Source organism: Leptidea sinapis, chromosome 5 (genome assembly GCF_905404315.1).
Source record: "Leptidea sinapis chromosome 5, ilLepSina1.1, whole genome shotgun sequence".
Classification (NCBI taxonomy): Eukaryota; Metazoa; Arthropoda; class Insecta; order Lepidoptera; family Pieridae; genus Leptidea; species Leptidea sinapis.
In genome coordinates this window covers 6,813,481-6,829,571 of record NC_066269.1, presented here as the reverse complement: position 1 = coordinate 6,829,571, position 16,091 = coordinate 6,813,481, and the positions used below count along the sequence as shown (strand labels likewise).

The window sequence follows — 16,091 nt, the reverse complement described above, 5'->3', positions numbered from 1 at the left end:
AGATCCCGACAAGAGCGAGGACGATTGCCACACTTGCTCACAAATCGAGGTATATAAGATGCGGGGCGTGTTGTCTCAACATATTAGCACCTACCATCTTCCTCCGAGCACCATCTACCACCAACAACCACCAACATGAAAGCCTTTGTAAGTACAGTCACCATTGTAACTGCAAGTCGGTAATGGGGAACTGTGGGAATGGGAGGCTCCTTTGCATCGGATGCCGGCTAGATTATGGGTACCACAACGGCACCTATTTCTGCCGTGAAGCAGTTATGTGTAAGCATTACTGTTTCGGTCTGAAAGGTGCCGTAGCTAGTGAAATTACTGGGCAAATGAGACTTGACATCTTATGTCTCAAGGAGATGAGCACATCTGTAGTGTCGCTCAGAATTTTTGGATTTTTCAAGAATCCTGAGGGGCAATGAAGCATAATGTCCTGCTCGTCTCGTCCGTCATTTTCATTAAAAAAAATTGGGGTGACATTAGAGCGCGGGAAGTTTAATTATAAACAAGTCATATCTTTACATTACATCTTAATTCATTACCCAAAGTTGTTTTAATTATAACTTTATAGCTCAAGTACACCGTTAATTATAATTATATAATTGTTTAAATTTAATGCGAGAATCAAGTTTCTGTTTCACATTATAATAATTCGTTCATATTTTGCAATCATTAACAACACGTGTGTTTGTGTGTGTGTCAGGGACACGTATAAGTAGCCATCGCTCAATGCTGCCTTCATGTGTTTTTATCTTCGTTATACTATGTTGTAATTCATTCATATCTCGCGGCACATATAAAAAAAAGTGTGTGCTTACTTATTTACGCACGCGAGAAGTTATTCTTCTATAGCGTAATAGAACAAAAATCCTTAAAAATAATTATTCCGCGTGCTATTTTATGTTTGTAGAAAAACTTCACTCTGATTATTGTTTCCTAACGCTCCAAAAGAATTTCAATAACTAATTCACACCTAATACATTGGGAAGCTGTACAATGTATAAGATTTATTCTCATTATTATTAGTAGTATGTACAATGTCGGCCATCTTGTTGTTACAGATCGTATTGTGCGCTCTTGTCTCGTGCGCTCTCGCCGGCAACGTGCGTGAGAAGCGAGGATTTTTGGGTGGTTATGGTGGCTACGGCTCTGGGCTCGGTGGCTACTCCGGCTACAGTGGCCTGGGAGGCTACTCAGGATACAGCGGCCTGGGAGGCTACTCGGGCTACGGTAGCCTGGGTGGCTACTCGGCCGGTTACAGCGCTCCCGCGGCGCAAATCGTCTCCGTAAACAAGGTGGTGAACACCCAGCGTGTGGTGAGCGTGCCTCAGGTTGTGAGCGTGCCCAAGGTTGTGTCCGTGCCTCAGGTGGTGACCGTTAACAAGGTGGTGGCCGCTCCCAGCTACTCCGTCGGTGGATACAGCTCCAGCCTGGGTTACGGATCCGGATACAGCTCTGGATATGGGTCAGGCTATGGCTCCGGATATGGGTCAGGCTATGGCTCCGGATATGGCTCAGGCTATGGCTCTGGATACGGCTCTGGATACGCCAGCGGGTGGTGGTGATTTCTAGTCAAACGCTTGTTGTTATCTTATTGTAATTTATATTTTGTTATCTCTTAAATATTATTGACAATATTTGTTTTTCATAATAAATAATATTTTTTTGAATATAACTTCTTTTCTTGAGCAATCATATTTGAATTTTCCTCTTACATGGAATATCTGGCTTATTTGATACTTATGATATTATGTTGCGCGTTTATGTCTTTTATATGAAGATTTGCAAACTAAGAAATATGAATAATAGTATTGACACATTTTTAAACATATTACCACACATGCCCCAAACTAGGCATGATCTAATATTTGTGTATGATAACGTTTTATTAGTTTATTTATTTTAATTTAGAACAAGCGGTCATAATTCAAATATTTTATAGTATCTTATTTAAGTATTTAATTAAGACCTTCCATGGTTCTTATAACTAATTTTATAACTGCTTAATACAAAATGAAAAGGAATTGATATAAATATTGTATTATGGATTATTACGTTCGTAGCTAGGAAAAAACAACTAAAAAAAAATAACTAATTGCCTTCATAGGTGAAGATTATCTTGAAAACTTTAACTATACGGAATACAAACCAACTTGCTTAAAGGCTAACACTTTATCGACATGAGGGACAAAAGTCCTAAGTTGAGTACCTAAGTATCCTCGATAGCCCCATTGTTAATTTTGATCAACTCCGACTAACATACATACCGTTACATAATTTAAAATAGAATTGGAGTAAGTCATTTCTTCGTGTATTATTAGTATCACAGAATTTCTCGGGATTAACTACTATTAAAATCATAATCAAAAATAATCACTGTATCTCTAATGATCATAAAAATCTTAGAATCGATACTAATCCCTACTAATTGTAAATGTGAATGTAAGTTTTTTTGTTACGCTTTCACGCATAAGCCACTGAACCGATTCGGATGAAATTTAGTAGAGATATAGACTAGATCTTGGGAAAGGACATAGGCCACGCAAAACAAGCCTAGAGGGGTTGAAATAGGGTATGGAAGTTTGTATGGGAAATCGTCATTTTCGGAGACAAAACCATGAAACTTTGTTTTTAGGCACTTGATAAGTAGTTATTTATAAACGTTTTTGAAATTAATGAGAATTTTTAAAACTTTAGCCTACATTGGCATGAAATAGAATATTAAAGTTCGTTGGGAAATACTATTAAAGAGACTGTCCACACTAACAAAGGATATCCGCTGCATCATAGAAAAGCGCGACCAGAAGCGGAAAGAGCAGTTTGTATCTGTATTATTTGCAAAGTATCCTAAAAAATGAAAATGCTGCCCAAAGTAACTATTCCACGCGGACGAAGTCGCGAGTAAGAGATAGTAATTAATAATAAATAAAACGCTGTCGACTGCGTAAAGTAAAATATAGGAGTTTGTTGTTATATTCTTAACATACATTGAGTGCAAAATATCAATCAAATTTCATTTATAAGATGTAGGTACTCTAGAGAGTTCTAAGTTATTTTCTGAATTTTTTTTGGGTCTCGTCATGGTTTCACTGGCTGCACTAAGGCGGATATCTACAGAGCGTACTAAGACTTTGCTCAGACTTTACTTAAGTAAAACTGAGCTGAGTCTAAGCTTAGCATAATCTTTGTTTTCAATTTTATAGTCATTTGACAGCTGAAGTTATACTGAACTTAAGCTAAGACAGCCCGATGCAAAAGTCAAGTTCGCGTTTTATCACACTTAGCAAGCTTTACGTAAGTATAGTCTGAGCAAAGTCTAAGTACACTTTATAAATCTCAGTAATTTCGTGATTGTAGACAATTTCTGCTTCAACAGCAGCAACTCTTTCGTCAATATTTCGGGGCTCCATTTCATTCCAAGTTTTTTACGATAAACATATTAAACATACATAAATTAATGATATATCTGAATTGAAAACAAACACCGGTTTATGTCACGTAGATCGGCGCTTACTGGGCATCTAATCTGGGACCTCTAGCTCAGTGGGCAGAAACAATAACCACTGTGCTATATGGGTCGTTGATATTCAAGCGAGTGTAAACAACAAAGTCTTAAATTATCAAGAACCCTAGACCATATCATTCCTCCACAAACTAAATTCCTTTACAAGAGCTCAAGATTCATCATTTTTAACATGGCTGTGCGTATGGCTAAGCAATTGCTTAGCCAGAAGTTCTTCATGTTAAAATAAAATTATTTCACTTGGTTTATATACAACTTCTTCTCTTTGTTTTGTTAATGTGTTTAATTCATAGTTTGTATATTACTGCGTATGCTGCGATTTACTGTATTTTTCTTTTGCTCTCTGTTTCTTTATCTGAAAACCGTTAATTAGCTGTTTGTTTTATATTCTGTAATACATATTATGTATCATTACCTGTAGGTTTTCCTTTAATAAATAATTAAGAGCACTGAAAAGCATTCCAAAGTGTGAAAAAGGGGATATTAATCAATTTATTTAGTTTTTTAGAAAATACGCACATATTTTGCACTATATGATAAATCTAATCTAGAAATATTATGATATCATAAATTACATAAGTTACTAATAAAGTATTCTGAATACGTGAAGAATATAAAATCTAGGTTAACAAATGACCTTCAATCAAGTGATGTGAACTAATAGACATAAATAAATTTGTAACTTGATTTGTTGTTTTTGCGTAATTCTCGATATAGTTTATGATATTCGGGGCTTCATTGAGTGAATTTTTTTTCGACATGAGGGAAATACATTTACCTACATATGCAGGCCGTGATGGTAGGGCCCATATGCAATGACAATCAATGCCGAAATATGGCACATGCCACAAAAGACACCATAATAACCTTCGACTGCTATGTCTATTCATTTCTGCGTTTACTCCAGTGTTCAAAATATTATTGGTCAATAGGCAGCAATGTAAGCACTATTTCAGTTTCAGTTGCGTATTTTGAATTAAGAACTAGATTTGGACAGTGATATCAGTGGAGTAGCAATAAGATATTTTTTTAAGCCCAGACGAAAAAGAGGGTTGCTATAGGCTTTACGTTCGTCAGTCTGTCCCTATTTTCCGACCAAGATCTGTTTAGTCACAGATTTTTTACGTTTTTAATCAAACATCACACTCATATTATAAAGGGAAAAGTTTGTATGTATATTTATTGGCTTGCGTTTATATTTGTTACTTCTTTACGTTCTAAAGGGATTTGGATTTAATAAGTTAAGGTAAACTTTAATGAGAGAAACTAATACTCAAATATAATATTTTCACTCATACAAAATAGTTAGTTAAACTGGTTATTTAAATGTTAAATACCTTGAATTAAATTAAATTTGTCTTTTAGACTTTATATCTTTTCCATATGTCATTTGGTATATTTAGTGTAAGCGGACATCAACATTTATTTGTATGACTTTTGTCAAATTTTAAATTTGGTTAAATCCAAAAAACTTAAATCCTTTAGTGGTGAAATATAAATATGCCTATTTGGTTTGAACATTTCACAAAAATCACATCTCTCTCTTTCTACCAACTGGCGCCAATTCTCTTTCATTATTTCTCGTGTACGGGAAAGCTGAAAAATATTAGCATTTACATATTTGCGATGTAAATAGGTATCAAATATCACTAGGTTACGATACTTCCGTGATAACGTGTAAATAGCACTAGTATGTAAGCGTTCATGTTCTTGAAAGTCGTTCACTTTACACAAAATACAATATTGCTAATCATTGTTAACTAGGCCTTTAAAAAAAAAATACAAAAAAACAACGACTACAAAAACATGGAACCTTCCTTATTTTTATACTTTTTTGGTGCATATTATATCTATTATTTTAGAATAGTGTTTTTGAAGTAGTGGTTTTTTTGTTTAATTAGTAGTGGCTTTCAAATAAAAGAAGAATTATCTAAATCAACCGATTTTATAATATAATTAAGTGATTCTCAACAATTTATATTATTAAGAATCACTTAAATAAAGAATTCTCAAGACAACGTAATCGTTCGATTAACGTTCCCAAGTGAGAGGAAAAGGCTACACACTACAATAGCTCAAAAGCCTTTTAACCGGATGGGACAGTGGAGACCAAAATTTATAGCTCATAGAATTATTTCATGGAGTGCAATTTACTCCAACATGAGAGATATGATAGTTTTTATTTCGATTAGTGACCCATAAAAAACAAAATAATAATCCAATATTTGTTTTGTATGGACATATTTTCTATCAGAGAAAGTATTGACGCACGGTTTGACAGTTCTGCTATGAAATAATTTCAAGATAACAACAGAGAGCATGTTTTACTAAATAATTCTTGAAGTTATGAAATATAACGATATATATGACAAATAGATAAAAAACATTATTTTATTTATTATGTACAGAACAATTTCTGTCGGGTCAGCTAGTATTATAATATAAATAAAATCATTATAATGTGTTATGCTCCTATAGCTGAGTCTCCGCGGTCACGCAATGCAATTCGCGACGAACGCGCTAGTAGCGTGACAACCATTGGCGCGCGTCCGCTCAAACGTTTCCGCGGCGTGTTAAACGCATCCATCTTTATTTCCGGAGTTTCCGGATATTCTGAATATGATTTATAACTGAATAAAATTGTACAGAACCATGGCAGCACCGCGGTATTGCAGTTACGCTTTTTTTTTTTATGGAATAGGAGGACAAACGAGCGTACGGGTCACCTGGTGTTAAGTGATCACCGTCGCCCACATTCTCTTGCAACACCAGAGGAATCACAAGAGCGTTGCCGGCCTTTTAGGAAGGTGTACGCGCTTTTTTTGAAGGTACCCATGTCGTATCGTCCCGGAAACACCGCACAAGGAAGCTCATTCCACAGCTTTGTAGTACGAGGGAGAAAGCTTCTTGAAAACCGCACTGTGGAGGACCGCCACACATCCAGATGGTGGGGATGATATCCTTACTTGTGGCGTGTCGTGCGATGGTGAAATTCGGCGGCAGGAACGCTGGTTAAATGTTCGGTTACGAATAAAAATCTTTTTTTGAAGTGATAACTTCTTATGGAATACGCTTCGTAACGTAACGCGTCACGGCGACAGTCTGTCTGGCTTCTCTTTCTCTCATGTATTTGGTAGCGGTAGGCAGGCTCCTCCTCTCTCACTCTAACCAATTGTTACTTTTATAGGATTAAATAATGATACTAATAATGTTAATGTACATATTCAAGTATTGTAACTAGGAATAAAATGTATTTTACTATCAATAAAAGAATTTATTAATACCTAAATAACCTTTCCTTGCATTAACATATTAATATACATGGAATTTAAGTAATAAATCTTGATTTTGTTTAATTTCTCAAATTAAACAAAATCAAGATTTGTTTAAGTTATCACTTCTGTCGGACGTCCTGAGACGCACACGTTTTTTAATGCAATATTATCTTAATAGAACTAATGTGTATTAATTTACTAAAGTCTCAGCAATAAATTATATATGAAATGTCTACCTTTAGCAGTATCCAAGGAAAGTACACTTAGACTAAAGTGACTGTTTCTTCTAGAGATTTCTTAAGTGACTCGTTGTTGGCACGTTGCTTAGAGCAGACCATATCTTCTAAAAATGCCCATTATTTGTACTTAAAGGGGTTCAGCTCTATTCTAGACGAGAGCCTTCAGCTCTTATGAAGTTGACTTCTAGACAAGCTTGGGTAGAGCGTGACCTTGTGACCAGGAGCAGTATTCCTGGAAAGTCCAAGGTATGTTATTAAAAAGCGTACGTAGGTCACACTAAAAGTTTTGCTTAACTTAAAAAAACAACATGTTATAACCAAAATATTATGTTTATTGCTTTTTTAAAATACTCTCCTTTATATTTTAAACATTTTTAAATGCGATCGAACCATTATTTAAAACAGGAGGACCACAGATCTGCGGGCCTACCATGAACTCTTATTGCGATTCCATTGACAAACTAAAATGAACTGCTTTGCTATTTCGTATTACGACGTGATTAGAGCTATCTAATTTAAGTTGAAATCAACTGATTAAATCGCTATGATATCAATTGAATGTCAAAAATGATGTCAATTGAATAGCAAACTGATTTAGTTCATTCATTCATTCGTACCATGAGGTAATATTTCAACCTAAACTAGATAGCTTATGTGTCAAAGTGAGCGATTCGAAAAAACAAAACATTTAATTTGTAATTCAAAGTACTATATTTATTTATAATACTATTATTTAATAAGTACAAAAAAGTTAATGGTTTATAATTTGACGCTATAAAGCACAATTTTAAAATGTATTTTTAGTATTTTCTACGCAAAAAAAACCGCTAAAATCATATCATTTTAGGTTTCAAAACGCAACGCATATGGTTCGAGTAAGAGAGACAAACTTGTGTAACGACTGTAGAGCGTCATCTCTTTCTCACACTGCGGACCACAGACAAATTTATTTCGTTCATTCTTCTTAAGCGATCCAAACGCCATTCGATGAGAGGCACTTCATGGTATTTTAGTGATTCAGTTTTGGTACCTAAACTGAACTGCATCGGAAACGCATCGCTTATTAAAAGTTTATGGTTGGCCCTCTGAAGGCATCTTTTTTATTAGTAAGAAGGTTTCAACGTTTCAAAAAATATAACATTCGAAATTCAAATAGTTCCGTTTAGCTGGAAGTGCCTCGTAGCCTGATATATAAAGATTTATTATTATTATTATCTTTAAATAAATTTTAATAAAAAAAAATTGTAAATCCTACTACTACTCCACAGCTGAATATCTAAGTGATCGGACAGCCTGCTACTAGATTATGATTATTTTATAATAATAACAATGACACTACGATATTTTATATTTTAATAAGAAGAGCGCAAAAAATAATGCTGGGAGAGTTTTTTGCCCCTTTTCTTCTCTATCAGAGCACCAATTGTTTCTGAAACGGTGGTTGTATTTGAACTGAAATCAAAAAGGGAATTCTAAAGGAATCAATTTTGGGCAAATAAATGCGTTTTATAATTGTGTGACTTGCTGGGTCATAATTCCATTTAATAAAAAAAAATGGTTTTGATAGAACATAGCTAACGATCACGATGTAAAAGAGCTTAATGCCTGACAAAAGTGTCCGGTAAGCTATGTGAATTTTTTTTTTTATGGAATAGGAAGACAAACGAGCGTACGGGTCACCTGTTGTTAAGTGATCACCGCCGCCCACAATCTCTTGCAACACCAGAGGAATGACAGGAGCGTTGCCGGCCTTTAAGGAAGGTGTACGCGCTTTTTTTGAAGGTACCCATGTCGTATCGTCCCGGAAACACCGCACAAGGAAGCTCATTCCACAGCTCTGTAGTACGTGGAAGAAAGCTCCTTGAAAACCGCACTGTGGAGGAGCGCCACACATCCAGATGGTGAGGATGATATCCTAACTTGTGGCGTGTCGTGCGAAGGTGGAATTCGGCGGCTGGAATCAGGTTAAACAGCTCTTCGGAACACTCCCCGTGATAAATGCGGTAGAAGACACACAATGAAGCGACATCTCTACGCAACGCCAAGTGATCCAGCCGTTCACAGAGCACTGTGTCCCCGACAATTCGAGCTGCTCTGCGTTGCACGCGGTCAAATGGATCGAGCTGATACTGAGGTGCGCCAGACCAGAGATGACAGCAATACACCATGTCTGGCCGAACCTGCGCTTTGTAGAGCGCTAGTATGTGAGCCGGCTTGAAGTATTGCCGTGCTCTATTAATGACACCCAGTTTCTTTGAAGCCAATTTGGCTTTGCCTTCCAGATGACCACGAAATTGGCAATCGCTCGAGATTTCGAGACCCAGTATTCCGATACTAGGCGAGGCTTTGAGGGAAGTGTTGTCGAAGAGCGGTGATACGACAAATGGGGTTTTTTTAGTGGTAAACGCGCAAACTTGAGTCTTCTGGGGGTTAAATTGGACAAGGTTAAATTTTCCCCATTCCGCGACCTTCTCAAGAGAGGACTCGATAGAAGACACAAGTTTCTCCCGGCACTGGTCGACGATTTCCCGAGAGAGACCTGCATGGCCAGTGTATACGGCATCACCAGTGCTGTCGTCTGCATAGCAATGAATGTTGGAGGTGTCCAACATATCATTGATATGCAGAAGAAACAGCGTGGGAGACAGCACACAGCCTTCGGGCACTCCAGCATTCACGGGCTTCGGGTTCGAGCAATATCCGTCGACAACGACCTGTATGCTGCGCCCAGTGAGGAAGCTGGAGGTCCACTTGCACAAGCTCTCGGGAAGCCCAAATGATGGAAGTTTGGAGAGGAGCGCCTTGTGCCATACACGATCAAAAGCCTTCGCTATATCCAGGCTAACTGCCAGGCCTTCCCCCTTGCTTTCAATAGCCGCTGCCCTTCTATGTGTTAGGTATACCAGAAGATCACCTGCCGACCGACCATGGCGAAACCCGTATTGTCGGTCGTTGATCAACTGGTGACCCTCTAGATATACCAAGAGCTGACGGCTTATTATGCTCTCCATGATGTTGGAGAGCAGGGAGGTAATAGGAATAGGCCTGTAGTTTGCCGGATCCGAACTGTCTCCTTTTTTTTGGATCGGATGGACAAGGGCTGACTTCCATGAGTCAGGGACTACGCCTTTAGAATAAGAGTGCCGGAATAAACGCGTTAGCACCGGCGTCAACTCAGGGGCACACGTTCTAAGCACGATTGGAGAAATACCATCCGGCCCGCTCGACTTCCTGACGTCCAACGAAAACAGAGCTCGCCTAACAGTTTTCTGTCTGAACTGTACTTAAGGCATAGAGCTCTGACATTGCGGGATGGTCGGCGGTGTATTTCCGTTGTCGTCAAGAGTCGAGTTGGAGGCGAAAAGAGTGCACAAAAGATCGGCTTTCTCTTTTGCCGTATGGGCCAGGGTGTCATTCCTCATGTGTAACGGCGGCATGGACGGCTGGCTGAAGTTACCAAGAGCAGCTTTCGACAACGACCAGAACTTGCGTGTTCCGGTCGGGTAACTGGAAAGCTGCTCACCAATTTTGACGACGTGTTTTGACTTTGCACGGGCGATTTGCCGCTTAAAAAATCTGGAGGCACGGTTGTATTTCCTCTTAAGAACTGTGCAGTTCGGATCCTTTGTGCCCAGCGCCGCAACCCAAGCTCGATACGCCTGTTTTTTGCAGTCAGATGCTGCTTTAACTGACGCATCGAACCAGGGCTGTGATCTGCCACCGATGGGCACTACAGAGTTTGATATAAAAATATCCATACCCTGTAGTATCACATCGGCTACTGCAACGGCGCAGGCACTAGGATCATTCGAAGGGAAACAAACCCTGCCCCAAGGGTAGGATGCAAAAAAGGAACGCATCCTATCCCAATCTGCTGACTTGTAGTGCCAAACGCGGCGGGTCGCTGGTGGTCTGCGACGTGGGCGTCGGATAGGCAGTACACTCCTGACCAGGCAATGGTCGGACGTTCCGAGAGGGGCGTCGACAATGACCTGATAACCATTGGGATGTGAAGTCAGCAGAAGATCTAATAAGGACGGCATGTGGCTATCCACATCCGGGAGCCGCGTTGACGACTCAACCAATTGGGACAGACCGTACGCCAATGCAAAATTATGCACAGATCGCCCTGCGTAGTCTGTGGTACGTGAATCAAGCCATTCGGCATTGTGCACGTTGAAATCACCCAAGATTACGATTTCAGCGGAGGGGATCTGTGCAAGCACGTCGTCAATTGCCGCTTGAACGCAGCCCATGAGATGATCGGTTTCTGCGTTACCACTATGGGACCAGTAGACACACGCATAAATGCGGACGCGGTCCTCTAAATCTACGCGGAGCCAGAGAGTGGACAGGTCCCTACCCTCAAAATTGCCGAGATGGCGACAGCAGATATCTTCTCTAACGTACACACCTACCCCGGCATGAGGCAAAAAATTGTGCTCAATTTTGTACCCGGGGTACGTTAAATATGACGTATCGCTAGGTCGAGATATCTGCGTCTCCGTAAGGAAACACAAGGCCGGCTGCGCCGTCTCAAGGTGGTGTTGGACAGCGTTTAAATTGGAGTGAATTCCCCTGATATTACAAAAGTCCACGTTGAGTGTGGAGCGGGGTGCCGTGGTGTTACTGCCTCGTTTGTGCTTGGTCATGCGCGGTTCTGTGCCCTCCCCAGAATACGAAGGGCAGCCCGAGCTAGAGTGCTCGGGGAGGGATTCTCCGACTCTGGTAGAGCCGGTACCCTCCTGGGGTAAAATCTTTTTAGATTCCGCTGTCATATTCGGGTGGAGGGGGGGGGGAATGGCCACCGGTCCTCGACACTAACCTATGCGAAACATAGCGGCACTAGGCCGCTACTTCACGCCGGTATTCTGTGCGAGTGTGGTAATTAACCCGGACGAGTCTGACCCGATTGTGCTGACGTCATAAGACGGCAGCGTGACTCTCCCACTGAATCTTCTGGAATCTATTTTTACTTAATTCCTGTCATGAAATTCTAGTTTAACTCAAAACACTATCCCCACCATCAAGATGTGCGGCGTCTAGCCAGTGTGGCTCTCAACGAACTTTCTTCACCGTGAATACCATGTAAAGTAGTTTGTAAGTCATTTATGAGGCGATGTATATATGTTTTTAGAACAAGATCCCAGAATGGACAAAACAAATGTGTTACTAAATTCAAAATAATAATTTTTAAAAAACGTTTGTTTTGTATAGGTTACTATAACATAAATGATTTGCTTAATGATAGCACAGATCGGAAATGCACCGAACGCCCTCAGGATATTTAATTTTATTGTACGATATTACATATCATATTTTAACGAAATTAAAAAAGCCCGCTGAGTTTCTTGCGTTCTTCTCAGGTCTGAGACATTTTACTAAATAAGTGGGTGGGTGATACTTTTTGACGTTCAATAAGTGATTTTAAAACATATTTTGAATAAAAATATTTCAATTTGACTTTGAATTACCCACTCCTGTGGTATGGCGAGCAAAGACCGGAGAGCCGGCATCAATGGAGCCGCCTCGCTTACATTTTCCAGCCACGTGCGCATCACCTAGTTTCCACAATGCGCTCTACACTCTACAACAAGTATTAAGCATTCACATCGAGTTACTGTAACAAATCTCGTAAGGATTTTATTACCAAAGGAAGGGCCGTAATATCTCTACTTGGTATTATCATGATCGATATCAAAGATCTGCCCGACCAGATAATTCAACATAAAGATTCTTATCCATTCAGATAATGCTTCAGAAAAGTCTACAGTCGATATTTTTTTATGATAATAAGACACGGGGCGAGCAGGACGTTCAGCTGATGGTAATTGAGACGCCCTGACCATTACAACGCAGTGGCGCTTAGAATTCATGAAAGACCCAAAAATTCTGAGCGGCACTGCAACTGCGCTCGTCACCTTGAGACATAAGATGTGAAGTCTCATTTGCCTAGTAATTTCACTAGCAACGGCGCCCTTCAAACCGAAACACTGTAATGTTTACACATTTCTGCTTCACGGCAGAAGTAGGCGCCGATTTTATGTGCGGTAAGCATGAATCTCTGACAATACGAGTTCTTGTTGTATTATTTTATACACAATTCTTACACTTCGATTGATATACAATTGACTGCAAAAGCTATTCTAGTACCTTAGTACTCCGATTTGTTTACTCGTATTTTAATATTTACATAAATTATGTAATATCACGAAATATAGTCTCAATCCAATTTCTAGTTTGTATTTCTATATTATAACGACATAATGATTAATTCGTTTAGGAACAGGTTATAATACAAATATAATATAATAGTATACTAACAGAGGAGATTTAAACCTGCCTTGCTCAAATGTTGCAAGATTGACTGCGATAAATTATTGCAAAAACTTCTGTTGAGATCGCATCCACTGAATGCTGTTCGATTATACTAGCTGCTGTCCGCTACTATATCTGCTCAACAATTATTGCTCATCAATTAAATTTTTAAAGGATTCTAACCTTGAAACACGTATTATATTGTTTTGTTTCGGTTATTCTACTGTTTTTTTATATTACGTGTCGTTTTTTTTTACGGATCTTTAAAACTATTGCTCAATTTTTTAAAGTGATAACTTCTTTAGGCACTTTCAGCATTTTAATTAAGCTATAGAACTCGCGACACTTTTAGTTTATTTAAAAGTACTTCCTTCTTTTCATCAGAAACGAAAATTATTGTGCAGAAATCTGCTGTTCTAATCGTCAAAAAAAATACACACGTAATTATTCAAGCTTTCACTTCTGTCAGCACTCCCGGAATGCCACTGTTTTATTTTATTGCTAAACCCGTATGTTCAAGTTTTGCAATACTTTTTACAATGATAGAGTCACTTCATGTGTGCAAGAGGAACATGGACTTTGGATTTGCGAGGATTACCGAGGGCAACTTTAAAAGGTTCGGAAATTGTCGTAGGTACATGCAAACAGATAACATTCAGGATCAGCAATGTAGGAGGCGCACCATCTGCTTTGGATCTGACTCTCGAGGTGACTAGTATAGAAGGAGGAACTATGTTGTCTTCCGTTGCAAACGGTAGATATTTAAGTCCGTGAGATCTGAGCTAACTGAACTTAGAAGCTGTTGCAATCTAGCATCGGCTAAATAACAGCGGTTAAAAAGAAAAAACAGGATGCACTAAACACTAGCATTTGAGTGCATACATCAAGGTGTCCCTAAAGAAGAATGAAAAGCTATTTGTTGTTGAAGAATCTCTCTAAAATTAACGGCTAAGCTATGCAAAAGGACATCAACAAATAAATCTCCCGAGATGCACGATTCCACTGAGAAAACTTTAATAAAATTACGAAAAAGATTTAACCAAAATTCATTAACAAAAGCTCATTAATTTTAAGTCTTTTACTTTCATGTTTTAAAATTTAATCAATATATTTTTTTTGCTGCTTGCACATGCAGTTTGATTACATTTTATAAATTGTTTGTTATCTTTGAATTGTGATTACTTTGCTCTTGTCAAGTCAATGTTCACTCGAACAGCGTAGCTGTTGCTTTTACGCATTTAAATAATATTTATCTTCTCTTACTAATTCCTGTTAAGAATTTATAGACATGTAAGTATTTAGAAAATTTTAGGCACCTAAGTTTTATGTCGAACTATTGATCACTGTTAGTACTCAGAAAGAATTGTAAAATAATTAATATGATCCCAGACGAACAAATTCTACCAACTAGGTTTGGAAATTATAATTTTAATTGAATTATTGCTTGACTCAAAAGCGGATAATGAACTGTTTGACAGCCGGTACGTTGCCTGGCGTAGGGACTCATCATGCACAATCAAGCTGTGGTGGCTTTTTAGTCGCTACTTGGCGAGTATTATTACTGTTAAAGCATGATCTTACAGTATAATTAAGTTTATTATGTAAATAATAAAGCGTTCGTTAAATAAACACTGTTGAAATCTCGTCTCACTCGTTGATCAGCTATACTATAAGCTATATAGTTAGCGGAGAGTGGAGCGCTAGCTTTGTGCTCACACCTGATAAACGTATCAGGTGTGCACAGTTACTCCACTTTCTGTTTTGTTATTATCTACTATTACATATTATTTAAATTTGTACTGTTTTACACCATATTTATACGTGTTTACAATATATAAGAAAAGTTAGACAGGTATTAACATCTTAAATGTTTCCAGAGCGATATTTATTTATTTTTACTTATTTATTAAAGTATGGGTATAACATATATATTAACATGACATGGATAACGTCTGTGAAGTGTATAAGTGTTTAGAGTAGGGAACCTTTCGTACCTAGGACAATCTCTTAGATATCTATTTTTTATTTTTATATGACGAACATATCTAAAATACTTACTTTTTCCCCAAAAAACTTTTTAACGTCGATAGCATCAAACACCGGCTTAATGGCGGTAAGTGACTACTTTCAAATTGAATAGTCAGTAGTCACGTACAGAAAACACTAGACAACAGAATGTAACACCGCAGGAATTTTTCAAACCAGCCTTATAGCCTAGGTACACATAGTGCCAAGGTACAACAGGTTCCCCTACAAGTGACAAGCAATCAACACGATGCTACCCGTTGGCTCATTTCCCTTTTTCTACTAAAAATCATGTGTAGAAAATTGTAGCGTATTGTAGAAGTGATGGCTGGACTTAATGGCGGGTTTGTCAATTACAACACAGCCCGTAAACATTGTAACCGCTCGTCGGGGTCGCACGCTAACTGGTTCATGAGAAGCTGATTTACGTAATTGTCACTTTAGTACCGGCAGCCCGAGCTGCGCAGGAGTGTGGACCTGACGGGGTTAAGTAAGAAATTTACTTCTCCTTAACCCCGGCTCTTTCTATGAGAGCCTTTCAGATAACAGTGGGAGGCTCCTTTGCACAGGATGCCGGCTCTAGCCGTATATATGGGTAATAATCTATTATGGGTACCACAACTGCGCCTATTTCTGTGAGTGAGGAATCTATAAGCATTACTGTGGTGCCGTAGCTAGTGAAATTACTGGGCAAATGAGACTAGA

The 16,091-nt window shown here is 38.6% G+C and overlaps 1 protein-coding gene across 1 annotated transcript; it reads left to right on the top strand.

The window, feature by feature from the left end:
- LOC126964581 (keratin-associated protein 21-1-like) lies at nucleotides 1–1,681 on the top strand. Its single transcript, XM_050807779.1, has 2 exons — nucleotides 1–147; nucleotides 1,068–1,681. Exons 1-2 carry the CDS (start codon nucleotides 136–138, stop codon nucleotides 1,569–1,571), a joined length of 516 nt encoding a protein of 171 aa, XP_050663736.1. The 5' UTR covers nucleotides 1–135; the 3' UTR covers nucleotides 1,572–1,681.
- The last annotated feature ends 14,410 nt before the right edge of the window (nucleotides 1,682–16,091 follow it).